At 51.4% G+C, this 16,786-nt stretch overlaps 1 protein-coding gene across 1 annotated transcript in view; it reads right to left on the bottom strand.

The window, feature by feature from the left end:
• The window catches only part of DSCAM (DS cell adhesion molecule), a 510,406-nt gene that overhangs the window by 57,845 nt on the left and 435,775 nt on the right, over positions 1-16,786 (bottom strand). Inside the window, exon 20 of the mRNA XM_016121720.2 lies at positions 12,947-13,080. Coding sequence (XP_015977206.1) covers positions 12,947-13,080 — 134 coding nt within the window. The remainder of the gene's footprint in view (positions 1-12,946; positions 13,081-16,786) is intronic.

The following is a 16,786-nucleotide window of genomic DNA, read 5'->3' as shown; positions in this document are numbered from 1 at the left end:
TGAAGTTTTAGCAATGGCCTTACAAGGTGAGAACGGTTCCAAAGATGCCAGCTCCTTCTTCCCTAACGAGAAACTTGCGATCACCTGCGCAGCGTCTGCCCGTCGTCCGTCTCAGGGCCTCCGGGGAGGCCGAGTCAGGAGCAGGACCCTCTCGTTTCCGGGGAGATGTCCACACCGACATAACATGCCTTTTCGATGGCTGCTTTTCATGTTTCTTTCTATCGCCTAGAGGTGATGGGGCAGCGGAGCTCCAAAGAAACTGCTCAGAGCACTTGGAGTCTGGAAGGATGTGAGGACTGGTGGGGCCTGGTGAGTCCCGCGTGAGAGGGCTCACGGCTAGCCCCGGTGACGAAGGCTAGCCCCGATCTCAGCGTGAGAGGCCGTGCTGGGTGGGACCGGCTGTCACCTCCGGTTTGGTGGGTTAAGGATGCTTCCACGTGGACTTATAGGAGACTGGACATCTCCGAGGGAAGCCCATAGGTGTGAGATGCCTCCGGTAGACGAGTGGACCGCTAATTATATAGTACGTATTTTAATCAGCATCACTTATCTAGAGAAGGTGCATAATTTAGCCACTGTTCACAAGTTCGAGAGGTGGCAACTGGTAAGAGGAAAAGTGCTAAATGGGGAAAAAAGTAATCAGAAGTCACTTAGAGTAGTAAAGCAAATCTATGCGGCTAAATCCTTATCCTAACGCAAGCCGAAACATTCCGTGAAAGAGGGATGACAAATACCGCTTCCTCATGAAACATTTCCTCAATATTTTAATATGAGCTACTATAGCATTGATGGTATTTACACTCCATTAATTGCCTTTCGACTGGATACCAGATTTCCCCATACAATGATCTAATCACGTTGAAGTCGACTTGCCGAACTCTACATGCATTTCATTATGTGACACTCTTTTCCAAATGCTGGGAATGCTCAATGAGACGGAATCAACTTTATACCCAGATTTCTCCTGATGCTTCATCTAGGCTGCTACAAGAAAAAGACTTTGAAGCGTTAAATGAGCACGGAGAGGCAGAAGGGAACGAAGCGAAGCCTGGCTTTTGAGGGCAACAGGATTAAAGAGCCGTAGCATATAGAAAAGCAAACTTCCAATGCAGTTTCTCAGGGATTAATTAATCAAACATGGCAGAAGGAGACATTTGTGGGGTGGGAAGAAAGACACTTTTCTCAATGTTTAAATATCTAAATATTAATTTTCTTCTGGGCTGTCTTTAACCCTTCAGTCTCCCTACCTTCAGAGTTAAGACAGAGATGTTAGCCATTCTAGAATATTTCGTTGTGCCTAAAATGCGAATTAACCTTGAATGGATGACTGCAGTGCAGTTGGGCTAAACGTTTGTTTTAAGGAAGGGGTTGGATATGCTCCCTTCTGACCCGCGGAAATACAGAACGAAGGACGTCGAGAAAGCTTCGGGGGCAGGCCCATGGCTCGCCACGGTCCCCGAAGGGGAGGCTGCCCCGTGGCGGCCGTTTAATTCTGCTCGCATCGGGCATGATGGAGCAGGCGGGCCATCTGTGGCCTGGGGCTGTTGGTTCTTCCGCACCTATCACACATTTCTGTTAGCCATCTGAGGAGAGCAAGCCTGTTCCCTCCCTCAGTACTGAACCAGGATGCTCCCGCAGAATCTAGAGTCAACCTAACATTTATGTTAACTCTTCACTCCCGATGGGCACGGCTCTAGCTAGCAGCCGGGTATTTATTTCTTGGCCCGTCACAGGTTAGGGAGCCATGCGACCAGGCTCTTCTCTCTAGCTGATGTCACGTAACGAGGACGGGCCCTAGCGTTCTTGAGGAAGGACTCTGTATTCTGCTTGAGACGTGCACTTAGGATATTTCTTTAGTCTGTCTACTGAGCTATCACAAATACTGCACTTACAAAGGGCACGGTCACAGTTTTTGCTGCTGGAGCATCGTGACAAAGCCACCGCACTGGCAGGGCGGAGGTCCATGGCTGACGACGGATGGCCAGAGGTGCGGGACCCCCAGGTCCGGCCGTGTGGACTTTCTGTGCTGTACCTCTCCACCTTGGGTCATGTAGGAAAGTTTATGCAGAAGCCCTTGTGCCACGCTTAGTAATAGCAAAGGCTCGTAACAGCGGCTGAGTTTGAATGCACAGGCATTTATGGAGGTAAATTATAAGGTAAGTTCCTGTCCCACGGGGAAAAGAAATGATCACGGCTTGGCAAATGGAAGATTAATTACGATGAGCAAGGTAGGATTCTGACAAATTCCTGCTGAAACCTAGAAATAAAATCATTAGAATTCCCTTTCTAAAGCTATTCCAGCCACAGTCGAGTGCATGATTAATATTTGAGGGATGCCTAGGAAAATAAATGGAAACTTCATGGATTCGATTTTTAAAAAAGATTTATAGTAAGGTTTTTAAATAAGACTTCTGACACGTTTGCCTCCCGTAAACTGCGCCCGGAGTGGGGCGTGCAGCCCAGCGTGCCAGCCTCGGCAAACCCACGCCCGCAGCCCTCGTCCCCGCGTCCTGCCTTCATGCCACTGTGAGGTCTGGCGGGCGGAGCCATGCGTCCCCAAGGACCCTGACGGCACAGTCCTCACGAGAGCGCACAGGTCGCTGGTGGTTCGAGGTCCCCCGGGGCAAGCCTGGGCTCTGCGCCCTTCAGACCAGTTTCTACTCCAGGACCACTGCGCCTTGCGGTTTTGGTGCAAACTTTTCATGTCTAAGGTATTTTATTAGCCAGTGAATAAGATAAAATCAGCCACCGAGCACTTTAAACGCTCTTTAGTCACGTCTGCAAAACTGGACGTTTCCCCAGTAATTGCTGAATTCTCTTCCAAATCCCTCACGTGACGTGGCTCAGTAGACGAACTCGTCTAACCAACCGCTCCCCCCCTCGGGCGCCCCATCTGCCCTTCGTCCGTGCGTCTTTTGTGGTCCTCATCTTTACTCTGCTGTGGATTACGGTCCTACACGTCACCCCCCCTCCAACCCCTCCTCTGCTGGATGCAATTCAGGGCCCCTCGGGGTGGTCCCCATCTCACCCCTTCCTCCGCGAATTCCCAGGGTCCTCGGTCCTGGCTCACAGCTTGGCAGAGTTGGGACCCGCTAAGCGCTAACTAGAATGCGCTGAGAAAATGCCTGTCGTATTAATCGGGTGTAATAATAACCCAGAAATTATTTTAATACAGTAGAAAAATGGGCAGAGAATGACTGTGGGGTCACCGGCTGCTCAGATCGAATTACTCAGCGTGTCTGATGGATGTATGAAAATTCCACTTTAAGAAAATTCAATTAACTTTGTAATGAAAAACTAATTCTATCAAAGAAATATGGTGCTTTAAAAAGCTCTATCTCTAATTATTCACATGCAGTAAAAAAAAAAAAAAGGAAAAGAAACGCGAATGCTCTGATTTTGTCGATAAAATGTTCATAGCAGTGATTCAAAGAACACTTTCCCCGGAGCGGGATAAACAAAGTGGGTAGCTCTTCTAATTACCGGGCAATAATATTTTCAGATCATATAAAATCTTTCCTTTTAGCGGCAGGGAAATGGCCTGGCTTCCATGAAGAGTAAGCAGTCGGCCGGAGCAACTTAAGATTTGCCTCTGTTGCCCAAATTCTTACGTATGATACTTTCGAATTCAATCTTCATTTTGTTTCGCTGTTTTCGTCTCTAAAGGAAGACAATCCTGCAGCACAGAGCACTTCCTTCTGGGCCAGGGTGGGGGCCAGCGCGGACCAAACGAGAAGCGGTTACAGCTGCCGGTCTTATCCGCGTCGACCTAGGCGGTTCTTCTGCACGTTACTCGGCCCCCTGCGGTAGCGATTACACACGTGACTGTCGGCTACTTTTTAAAACGCCTTCCAAACGTGACATCTTTTACTTTGTGGCCTTCCAAAATAAGAATTATTGTTATGATATTTTGCAAGCGAATTAAAGTCGACATCCAGAAGAGGCGAGAAACGAGTGTCTCCATGTCACTGTTTAGAGTTGGGGGTGCCCTCCGACCGGCCAGGCAGGCGTCACGGGAGCCTCACGGTTGCCGGGCGCCTTCTCACAAAACCTCCTCCGTTTACTACAACCTCCCCTATTCCCTTCACCGCTGTCACACACTCCGCCGTGTCAATTACTCTATTAGTTTAACTCGATTGCTACGACCTACCCAACAAAGTCTGCAAAAAGACCCAGTTTGGCATCACATAACTTCTGACATGTAAGAAAGAAATTGGTGGGACAGGCCGTTCTCAGTAATAAACACGACATGTGCATGGGATACAGTACCGGATGAAATAGCTATTTTCATTACGTCTTAATTGAAAAAGATGTGAAACCAACTTGTTTCCTTAAATAGTACCATATGTCTATGTCGGGCCAAGTCCAAAGATGCTCACAAAGCTGGACTCTTTCAAGGCTAGCTTATCCAAAGGGCATTTTAATCTGCGGGTCCTGGGGAAGCAGCAGCAGCAGCAATGGAGAGGCGCGCTCAGGGAGCTCGCGCCGACCACCTAGCCTCAGTGAATGCCATCGCAGAGCCAGGACACTTGCTGGCAATTTATCTGCAAACTTCGGGAGGCTACGTTGTGGGACAGCTGCAAAGGAGATTTACAGGGCTCGCTTCTCTTTTCCTTTGCTCTGTAAAGTACAAAATTGGGCACAGGATTTTAAAGGCTAGGCTTTCTTTCAGCCTTAGAGTACATGTCACCTGCCTTTTGACCAATTATAGCAACTGATGGTTTTCACTTGATGCTCAATAAAGTTGAATGATCACTATAAAGATACAAAAATTAAAATATGGATTCAACAGAAAGACTGAGCAGTTATTGGCTGGTTCATTGATGACAGGTGAAAGGGGAAGGATGACAATTTTTAAAAGACTAGATTATAAAATAAATGGCAACCAAGGCTTTCCATGTTAAAATATTAGACCAGAAGAGACATCTGACTTAGTCGCTCCTTAATAAGTGATTCTGAGTGAGATTTCTTTGCATGTCCAACAGGACAGGATGGTTACCCGCCAGGTTACCATAATTGAAACAGCTTCCTAGATAAAGCAGGACCTCCTCAAAGCTTTCTGGGGAAGGCTTAGAAAAAGGAAAGCTTCTGCTGGTGACAAGCTACTCCACAACTCTGTCCCCTTACCACGTTAATGTCACTTTTCCTTCAGGATTTTCCCCGCTATATTCATCCCCTAAACCACACCTTGTGTCCGGGGTTACGATTACTCCCCATAAGACATGGGCAAACTCTTATTTCCTACGCTTCTTCATAGCCTAGCGAAAACATGCTGATATTGCAAAAGAATTTTCTAAACATTAAGAAACAAGAATAAAAACACTCAGAAGCATTAAAATGAACCAATTACTAAATATTTGCTTTCTGTAGTCCTGGTAGTTAACAATGTTTGTAGCCTCTGAACTATTCCATGTCTTACTCAAGGCCTTAGCCAAAGTACTCTCTTAGTTACCTGGTTTGCTAACCAAATAAACAAGCACAATGTGGAGTTTATTTGAAAACTTAGGACACTTACTTATGGCCTAGTAAGTGATTCACTTCTTCAACTAAGCTGTTTCTGCAAAGTCACTTTCGCCTTACACAAAATTAGAGAGTCCCTGAGATCATTATGGACAAGGACCCAAGAGACCACCATTTCTCAATCTACAGAAAATGAAATATTATTAGGGAGTTGCTACCCACTGGTCTCCTTATTATGAAGACTAGACCTTCATCTGTATATTTTTAAAGAATTTTATCCCATAAACTGTACTGCATTTTAAACTGTAGTGAATACGTGGAATCTCTGGCGATTTTTACTGTTGTTTGCTCTTTATTACAAATGTAATAATCCTCATTGCAAAAATCTGAAGGTCCAGAAACTCATACAGTAAAATGGAAAACTAAGAAAGACAAACAATGGAAGTCCTTCTCCCATAAAAAAGGACTTGATTGTAAATGACATTCAGTTTTGCCCGCCTGCTGGAAAGATCAAAGTCTAATAAACAAACAGATGTAAATACAGCATGAAAACATTAGTTAGAACCATTTCCATGAGAACTGGTTGTGAAATACTGAGATATTTCCATGGAAACTTCAAGCATGCACTTCCCAAGAGTTTTTATAAAATGCGCATCAGCGTTCACTGCTCTGGGATGCTCGGATGCACCTTTCTCTCAGGGAAGCTTTCCTTGTGTTTTGCTGTTGTTGTTGTTATTTTTCGCAGCCGTGTGACGGTGGCACAGACGAGATGCTGAGTAAAATCTGATGACTCACAAGCACACGGAGGGCCTAGCACGTGCCAGCCACACAGAAGCCTCAGCAGGGCTCCGATGAACAGTCACGATTTGCACGTGTGTAAGGGGAACGTGACTGTGCGTTCTCAGGCGACCTTCACATCGCCATGATCTCCAGCTTTGCCGTCACAGGAGAAAGAGATCCGCCAGGAGCTCCCCGAGATAGAGCCACGGCAGTGATCTAAAAGCACAGGCCTTTCTCTGTCTCCTCCGAGACAGAAAGCGCCCCAAAGTTTATAACACACTTTCCCGCCTCATTAAGCAGAACTTTCCTTCAGCGACTTAGCCTCTCTCTATTGGATGACTCACAGCCATAATCCACAAAATAGAGTTTAGCACAACATTTGCCGAACATCCACTACTTCGGCATAATAGCCGGTTTTCCGAAGACAGAGCAATGACTAACTGTGGCTCCTGCACTTAAGAAAGTGATGAACCACGCCGGGGGCCCAACCACGCTCCCTCTTATCAATAACGCAAGCGCCGATGGGGCACCAAGGGAGGCAGAGGACCGGCGCCGGGGCCACCGCCGCGAGACACAGCCCGCTGCCCGGGGAGGTGAGTGCTAGGCTTTCGGGGTGAAGAGCCCGGACGCGGAGCGCAGACCGCCGCGGGCTGCAGACCCTGCCTCTCTCTCGCCAAGCCGTGTGGCTCCGGCCAGATGGCACTCCAGAGTGAAGATGACAAGAACAAGCCCACCTGCATGCGTCAGGCGATCTTCGGAATTCACTGACGAGAAGGCAGGTTTTTTAAATGTGGGTTACAGGAGCTGTTTAGTAGGTCATGACAATCCTTTACAAAATTAAGCAGAAGATCAAAAAATCCAATAGAACAGAAAATACCAGAGTGCATCACGTGCAGTAAGTGCCAGTTCTGTTTAGGGAGCTTTGTTGTGTGTGTGTGTGTGTGTGTGTCCTGAATTGTGGTTATAAAATGTATTTCCTACTGTGAGTCATAAAAAAATAAGGTTGAGAACCACAGGCGCAAAGCATTTAGCACACGGTGGCCAGACTCTAGCACGTGCATTTAAGTTGAGCCTTCAGAGGAAGCACCTTTACACGGGAGACTGAAAGGGAGAAGGCAAGGAGGTCCCAATATACACACTCACTCACACTCACACACACAATCACACACAATCCACTCTCACTCACACACACTCACTCACACACTCACTCACACAATCACACACACTTACACGCTGACTCACACACACACACACTCACACACAGACGCAAACAAACACACTCACACACACTCACTCACACTCAGACACTCATGTGGCGTGGCTCAGATTTTGGGTGGGGGAAGGCTCGTCGGATATGAGACCGGACAGGGTTGGAGCTGGATTGTGTAAATCTGTACATGTCACCTTGAGGATTTCAAACCTTTTTTTTTAGGGAAAAAGGGAAAGGCCATCCAAGAAATGATGGGTTCTCGCGGGGAGTGACATGATCAGATCTAGAGTCTGAAAGGTAAGTACGCAGCGGTGTGGGCAGTGGACGGGCGTGGGCGCTGGTGGCGGAAGGCTCTGACTTAGTCTGGGCTCCCCAGGCGAGGACCTGAACCAAGGCAATGGTGGGGGGTGTGAAAGGAGGGAGGGGGCTAAAGGACTTTGCGGAGAGAGGATCTTGATGACACACTGTCGCTCTGTAATGCCGTTTTTTCTGGTCATTATACCCTTCATCTGGTAAAGTTCTTCACCTCCTGCAAGCCCGGGCTGTAAGACGGTGACCGTCTCTGGTGCTTTCTGCCCTCCCTCGAGGCAGGACCTCCTCAGGAAGGACACTCTGTCCTCTGTGACCACAGTCTCGTGGTTGTCATTAGAGCTGTTCCCCCAACGTTCCAGTGTTCCTGTCCTCTGGGAACACATCAGGGCTGAACCTGCTAGTTCCCCTGCAGTCGTGTGAGGCCGTGGGACGAATTCTAGCCTCTGCTCTGTGCTGGAGCGTTTCATGCCTATGTCAGACCCTCCAGGGATTTCATTTTCTCGGCCATGAAACCTGCCTGGGTTCTTCCCAGAGTGAAGCTAAACCTGAACAGCGCTGCCACCAACTCACAATGGACGCGACTGGGAAAGAAAAATCAAACCGATAGTTGGTACGGATCACTGAGATCTTAGGCTTGTCACGCAACATAACTGTCTCTGGACTGACACACCCTGAGCCTGGCTCAGCCCACGGCCCAGGGCCGTGCTCTACATATGCGTGCTGTGTAAATGAAGAAATGATTACGCAGCCGATCAGATAACGAGTAGGGAGGGGGAAGGGGAGTCCAAGGAAGCTCTAAAGCTTCCGGTCAGAACCCAAAGGGTACCGTTCGACACAGGAGGACAGTGGGGCAAGAATGAGTTTGGCTCTGGGGATGTCGGGTGTGAAGTCTGGCTGGGGCTCCATGAAGACGCGGATGGTAGAAAGTCGGAAATACAGGACTGGCTGGTTCTCTAAGATTGTCAGGGTTTGAGATAAAAGTTTTGAACTCCTTGACTTCCGATGATTCATAGAGATAGTAAAGAATACGAAAAGAGGATAAAGGAAGAGTATTGCATAATGACCACACCTAAGGGCGAGGGTCCTGGGAGAGGGAGCAGCGGGAGAGAAGGAATGAAATGATGATGGAAGCCAAGAAAAAGCAAGTTTGAAATCAATAGCAACGTTTAGCGTGCTGTGCTTAGGCTCAGAAAGGTGAAACGTTAGCTCTTCCTAAGAGGTTGTGGGACATCCGCGGAGGCTTCTGGAACAACGAGCACGACAAAACGATATGTAATTTACATAAACATAGATGGCCGAGCCAGGCACGATTTGCCCGATTCCATCACTGCACCACTTTTTGACTTGAGGTTCCTGGACATTTCGGGGTTCCTGAGGCCCCCTCCCCTTGTCCCCGGCCCATGGTGGCTTCAGTAAATGCACTCTCGGGACAGTTAAGAGGTGAACACACCTGCAGCCTCAGACTAAAACTGCCTGGCCCTGGCAGAGGTCGCTCCCCTCGCGTCCCGGAGTGCCTGCTGCTTCCCGGCTGGGGGCTGCCTCACGGAGCAGTGATTCCTGAACGTCTCCTGGACATGAAGGTCATGGCATGTTCGCCTCTGCTCACTAAGCGTCATCTACTGAGTACCTACTATGTGCAAGAATAACATGGTCCTCTGAAACTGGAAAGACTGGTGTGGGTCCCAGCTTAGTGACACGCTCATTTAAGCGTTCTGATTTTATCCTTCACTAATGAGAAGCGCTCAGCTCTGCAGGAACCAGTTCGGTTAGTACTGCAAAGTGGACAATTCCCACACCCCAGCGCCTGTTTGGTGTAGAACCGTTCGCGGACAGCCTTCACGTAGGGAGGGCGTTAGGAAACCAAGCTTGGCTGCTTTCCACCTGGAACCTGACAAGCTCAGCTCACGACTTCGGATTCCCATTGCCGAGCACAGTGGAGATGAATTTATCACAGTGAACTGATCACCCAAACCATTACATAGTCAAGTTAATAGCCATGGTCTGTAAATTATGTGGACGAGACCCCGAGTCAAGCGAAGTGAGATTCTGCCGTCCCGTCTCTGACCAGGGAAGGTCAATGTCCCGCTCGGTCCCTCTCCGGGAGACTCGCGTGTCCCCAGGCGCACTTCGAGACATCCAGTCTGGACAAGAATTTAGTCTCTTGTCCCGCCGCACGCCAAGTTCCAATTTCTCGTGCCTTTCACTAAGCGGACCTGGGAGAATGCCACGAGACAGATGCCTGTGATTAGACGCTGTGTTTCACACGCAGAGAGAAGAGTCTTTGATCGAGGCCCATCCCCAGGGAAGAGAGATGCACTGGGGACTGTCGGCAAGGTTAGCTGAGGGGCTCGGTGAAGAAGATGAAACCCAGGGCCGCCGCGCCCCGGTTCGTCCTCTCATGCTCCACACTTCAGCATGAAGCCATTTCAAAGGAAAGAAAAAAACCCTCAGATGCAGGAACGAGAAAAACACAGCGCTTGGGCTGCCCTCTGGTGTTTGCTCCGACACACAGGAAGACATGCGAAAGCCTCCGAAAATGTGACAGGATCCAGTTTTCCGACTTAAAATTAAATTACAGAAACTAAAGATGGAAAAATACCCCTTTTCATTGATCTCCGGTTTCTTACTCATTTCATGTGGAAAACGGAATAACGGCTGGGATTCTCAAGGGTTTACCTCCGGGGAAGCGCGTTAGTTCTCTCCGCTCTGCGCTTGTGGTACTCTTTTCCTTTAAAAATAGGCCTTGTCTCCAAAACCTCTGCACCTCCCCCTCAATTCTGCTGTCAACCTGAAGCTGCTCTAAAAAATTAAGTCTGTTAATTAGGCCCCGTGGCCTTAAACGGTGTTCGCAGCATGAACGGGGTGGGATGGAAGCCACTCCGGGTCGCTTCACTCTGTCGGGGACAGCTCTGGGGCTCTGGCCCCTCCGTGCGAAGCCTCATACGTGGCACTGCCCAGAAGGCCACGGGAGGCCACAGGCCCCTGTGATGATCACAGCCCTAGGCCTGGGTGTTTTTAAATATGAACAAAAGCCAGCACAGAGGCGCCTGTGGGCGGTCGTAGGCCATTAACTGAGAAATTCAGCTGTTGTCCCCACCTCTTCTGGCTGGCTTGATGTCACCACTGCTGTGGCTTTGGGGGGGTCTTGCCGAGAAGGTACTAGGTGGTCGAACCTCACTGTTCTGCGCCTGGAGAGGCCGTGGGTCTCCCAGGGCCAATCATTTCTACTCTGCCCTAGAGACCGTTCGGTGACATTTTCAGGATGGTGACGCTCCCTTTTTGTGATGTATGGCACTGGCAGGGTCCCTACCATGGCACCCATGAACGGGGCTCACTGATCGAAGCCTCAGTCACTCGGGACTGACGTCGAATGAGCCAGGCCGGGTTTCCGGTTCGGAGATGAGCCCAGGTCGGCAGGAACGGCGTCCCCGTCCTCCGCTGGCCTCTTTCTAGCCTGTTCCAGTCAAAACAGCAAGTGCGAGTCCTGCAGCGAATCGGTAAAGGAACGAAGAATTCAAAGCACTGACTTCTGCTCCAACGTGGCTATTCTTACTTCAGCAACAACTCTGTCTCTCTTTGGCAAAACGGCGACATGTTAGGGATGCGAGCGGGGTCCTCGGTGAGCCGCCCGCGGCACATCTCAGCGTCCACACGGCTTTGCGTCTCTGGGCTTTGCATCTCAGGGTTCAGCAGGTGAGAGTACGTTTGAAAACAAATAAAGAACCTGCAGAAAGTTCTGGAACGCACCTCTGACCATGTTACACTGACAGGTGAGCGGCAGAGCACAGGACGTGAGACCGTGGCAGAGACGGACCTCGGCGAGGTGCACACGCAGGCTCGGGGCCTCCCCGCCGTCGCGCACGCTCACCGTCCACAGTGCCGCCGGGCCTTGGGCCCCCCACAGACTCTAGACGTGGGAAACGTCGCTTTAATCAAAAGACTAATTAATAAGTTAGTTTGGGACTGTTATTCAGCCTTGAAAAGGAAGCTCTGACACATGCTAGAAAGTGGGTGACCCGTGAACGCTTCACACTAGTGGGGCAGGCCAGTCGAAAACGGAAATGCCACCTGATTCTACTTAGATGAGGTCCCTAGGAGGGCCCAATCCACGGGGACAGGAAGCAGGACGGTGGCGCCGGGGCTGTGGGGAGGGGTGAGGCGTTGGTGCCTAATGGGCGCAGAGCTTCAGTTGGAAAGAACAAGCTCTGGAGACGGAGCGTAATGGTTACACAGCCACGTGCACATTCACGCCATAAACCGTACACTGGCAATGGTAAAAACGAGAGATTTTCTGTTACGACGTTTGACGGCAGTGAGGCCAGAGTTGGTTTGCATGTTCCCCCCACAAATACTTACTGAAAGGCTATGCATGTCAAGTTCTATGCTGGGAGCTGGGAGGTAAAAAAAAAAAAAGGTGGATTGGACGTGGTACCTACCTCAGAATTTGTCCTAAAAATTTCTATGAAAATGCCATGAATTTTGATGAACCATTTCTGTTTTAGTCTCTCCAAAATTTCCTTTTTGTATCTGGTCTAAGGGGCAGTTTACCTCTACAGGTGTTATTCAGTGGTAATAATATTAATGGCAATAAATACTGCACCTTGAAATATTAAGTACTCTAACTTTTAACTCCTTCACAATGAACTGAGCCGACTATTATAATTGCAAGGGTCACAGACCCTCACTGAAGTCCCTGGTTTCTAAGACCACAGGGTTTGCTGTGGCGCGTCTTGCTGGGGGTGGGGCAGAGCAGGAAGGCGGGGTGGGAGGTGGGCGCAAAGGGGGGAGGCGGAGGGCGGGAGGGGGCGGGGGAGGCATGAGGCGCATTTAGGGATGAGGCCAACAGCGAAATCAATAGGTGTTGTCCACTGACTATTAATTACGGCACAATTAAGGCCTCTGCATTTTGAGCTTGATAGGCCAGCTGGCAGTTTTGTGGGAAGCCACCAAATAAACACTAATTTGAGACAGCCGTGTCCCTTCCTATGACTCAGAGGTGTATTTTCAAACGAGGCGCACATGAGGATGTTGCTTGGCACGTGGGGACAGACGAGAGGAGAGAAACGGAAGCGAAGGAAGGACGGGGGGGGGGGGAGGAGGGGGGAGGGGGCCGGAGGGCGGGGCGAGCGTGGACGCGCCCTGGGGACGCGGACCGGAGGGGCGCGCGCTCGTTGGCCAACTCACCGTGGGGTAGGGGTGCGAGCAGAACACAGTGTACTTTCTGATGACGCCGTTCAGCTTGAGGGGGGGCAGCCAGGACACGAAGACCATGGAGGCTGAGGCCGCGGCCGCCTTGACGCCCGCGGGAGGACCTGGAACTGGAAGGACCACGCGTTGAGTTGCGGGAGCCGAGCCTGTGCCCGGCGCCCCGCTCCCCGCACCCCCCCCCCCCCCCCCCCCCCCCCCCCCCCCGGGCAACTCACACGGGCAAGCGCTAACCCCCGGGGCCCCAGAACGTGGCTTTGTTAGGAGGCCGGGTCTTCGCAGAGGCCGTCACCAGGGGGCGCCCTGACGCACCACGACTGGTGTCCTTGCAAAGAAAGGGGAATCTGGACACGATATGCGATATGCGCAGAGAGAGGCTGGCGAGCAGACGCGGGGAGACGACGGCCATCGACATGCCGACATGCCGGGGAGGGAGGCCCCGGGCGGCGCCTCGTGGGCCACAGCCGTGGCCGCCCTGCCACACCTGGATTTCCGACGTCTGGGCTCCAGAGCCGTGAGACGGCACTTTGTTGCGGAAGGCCCTGGTCTCGTGGCTTTTCGTTACCGCAGCCGTAGGCAGTGACAGAGGATCTGAGCCCCACTGGGCCCTGTCCTGGGGTGTGTCCTCTGCGAGCCTCATTCTAGTGAGAAAGGCCAGCCAGGATCCCCTGGACACCTGACCACCCAGGCATCGGGTCAGTGCCCTAATTCTCCACGATCCTCCAGGCAGCACGATGGTCCCGGCCGGCCTCTCGCAGGAATCCCGTCCCACGGATCTCGCTGGAATGCCCCGCGGCCCTCCTGCTTCCTCGTAGTCACGTTCCAGCCAAAGGCCCCGCTCATCCCCCTGCCCCGTGGCTGTCAATGCCCACGTTTACTGGTGGCGTTCGGAGGCGAATCTCTCCCCTCACTGCGAAATCCCGCTGGTGGCAGACGCTGCACCCGCCTCGGCAGTCGCCAGGGAGAGTCTGCCTCGCTGTTCCTAAACACTGCCATGGGTCCCTGTTTCTTCAACAGAACTAACGCTATCACGTGGGGTCCCTGTTTCCCGGGGACCGTCCCCCGCCCATTTCAGGTTCTGGTGATTTCCGGCCTCTGAAGAGCTGGAGAACTTAGCTCCCGGGTCACTGTTGTTTCTGTTGCGGGTCTGGGCTCCGAATGGGCCGGGGATGCCCCTCCTGCCTCCTGAGCTCAGAGGAACGAGGGGGAAACGTCTGGACATCAGAGACCGTGCTTCCCGCCCAAAAGCCTTTGCAGTGGTGCCTCGTGTGGCTCAGGAGGGCACGGCAGCATTTTTTATGAGAATGGACTTTTGTGTCAGATCCCGTTTGTCTAGATGGCAAGCTTCCGTCTAAGAGGCAGAAGGTGGTGCCGAGAGTATTAAACACGGCTTGAGAGGGAGACCGGAGCCATCACCCCTCCTCCCCTGCGTTTTCCAGGTCGCAGAGGGAGGAGGGGCCGAGGCGGGCAGGGCGCAGGGGGAAGAGGACAGCGCTCCTATGAGAAAGGCCGGGAGGCCCTTGCTTTGTTCCTCCCTGGCCTAACCATCTGCGTGGACGGCAGGTCCCACCTCGATGGGAGCCCTGACTTTCAAACCCATGCAAGGCCCGCGCCACGCCTGGAGGACCCCGCGTGCTCCACCAACGGCATCGCCGTCCGGTACGTGCGTCTGGGGCTGAACGTGTGTCTCATCACTGCCACCTTCGTCTCTAGGTCAGAACGACCAGCCAGCGACTCCGGTGGGGGTGCGCTCGGGGGGGGGGATGCAGTCCCTACGTGAACGGATAAATCACGGTATCGGAATGGATAAATCATGGTATCGGTTTCTGTCAAGCCCCGCTGACAGCAGAGGGTCTAGGGAAGGAAACACGTAAGCCGTCAACCCTGGATTACGAGGCCCTTGGGAGCGAGGCACGGCTGTCCTGCGTACGGAGGGCATCTGTGTGGAGCTTTGCCGAGGGCGAGGCCAACAGCCAAGACGGCTGTGAAGGCCCACCCAGTTCAGAGCCACAGGTGCCTCCCGCACGCCAAGGGCACGCGGACAGTCACCTGGCACTTGTGTGCTAATGGATGCCCCAGGCTGGCCAGCACGCCTCCCCCCTTCTACAAAGCCACCTCCTGGCTGGCGACCCCCACGCCAAATGCTCCCTCTGACGAGCTTCTTTCCAGGAGCTCAAGGACCTTGACCATGACAACCTGAGTCACCGCTCAACAGGAGCCAGTCATGCTCCTTCCCACTGTTTGTGACAACTGTACTCGGCACAGGGATGCAATTTATTCACATGGAACCCAATGGAACGTGAGTGTAAAGGAAGTTGTTTCTACGACAATTAACGGAACTTCTCTGGAAAAGCTTTCTGAAGGTAAATTTTAAAAAGAAGGCTTAATTAGGTTTGAGTGAGACCAGCGGGAAGAGTGGTGCCCATGGCAAACATCAAAATGAACAGATTTAAGACATCAAATCAACAGAAAGGTTGTTGGCAAATGACAATGCGCTTTTGCTCTACTGTCAAGGAGCTTAAACCGGAAAGTTCTTATGGTCCATGATGAATCTAGCTCTGGAATGAAAGATGACACAGTCACCCCAAACTTAAAGAACTCAACTGGTTAGATGGTGGTTGGAAAATAAATCTATAGCTATATGTTTTAAGTTCAAATACATGTTTACGATGTATCTCTTGGTTGCGGTAAAATTCAGCGATTTCTTGCTTTAGTTGGTTATTTCCATGAACTTGTCTTGGCCACAGCAGGTCACGGGGCTTGCACTGCCCGCCCTACGTAAACCCCGACCTGGCCCCACGCACGCCGATCTACGATCTGCCTTGTGCAAGCTCTCCTTGTGTGGCGATTAGAATTTTGTTCGATAAAATAATAACTACATAGAAACTTTGGGGAACAAGACATCTTGGAAATGTGTTCTGGGTTGCTGAGCCACAACTTCAAGAGCTGGAATTCAGAATGTACTTCTGCTCTGGATGCCACAATGACAGTTTGAGGCGCGGGCCCTGCGGCCCCACTGCGGGCTGCGTCCCTCCTCTGCCACCTGGCTCTGCGTCCTGGGCGAGTTCGGCAACTTCTCTAACGAGCTGTAGTTTCCTCGTCTATAGGGCTGAGTCGGTGATTACACTCTTTATCACTTTATAGGTAAGATTATGAGATAATCCATGTAAAGAAGATGGAGCCCTGCATACGACAAGCATTAAATAAATCCTAGCCGTCATTCGTAAACGCCGTCATCATTTCCTCACTGTGCGCATCACTGAGGGATCCCAGCCTTTACTTTGTGACTCGGTTTTGAGTTATCAACACGAGAGGCTGAGAACTGCAGAGGACAGAGATGAGGTGGGACAGTCAGCCTGGGACCCGTTTTCTTAAAACATTCCTTGTCATCAGACTGCATTTTGGTGACCTGCTTTTTTGCATGTGAAGGGACAGGCGAGCTCATGCGCTCTGTGACCTCTAGGCCATTGAATAAACTTCAGACTTCGGGTCTGCCCGGCGGAAGGAGGAAGCCGCTGCACGGAGCCATCTCTTGCTCGTTCCCCTGATGGGCCTGGACCTGACCTCCTGCGCGCTGGCTCTCTTACGGCTACAAGCCAAGTGCCACTGACACCTCCACTGATTCCCAGGCACCTCAGGCCTCCCAGGTCCCCAGCAGGGGTCACTATCTTCTGTCCTAAGCCTGACCCCCGTCTGTCCCGCCTCACAGGAAATGACATAGCCATCTCGTTTGCAGAAGCTGGAACCTAGAATTCTCTTCCCTCCTCAGACCCCTCCGTGGACGTGCAAGGCTGCTGTGCCCCGTGCACCTTCCGTGGA

Source organism: Rousettus aegyptiacus, unplaced genomic scaffold (genome assembly GCF_014176215.1).
Source record: "Rousettus aegyptiacus isolate mRouAeg1 unplaced genomic scaffold, mRouAeg1.p scaffold_m13_p_4, whole genome shotgun sequence".
NCBI classification, from domain to species: domain Eukaryota; kingdom Metazoa; phylum Chordata; class Mammalia; order Chiroptera; family Pteropodidae; genus Rousettus; species Rousettus aegyptiacus.
The sequence above is the reverse complement of the archived record's forward strand: the minus strand, read 5'-3'. Positions and strand labels throughout refer to the sequence as shown.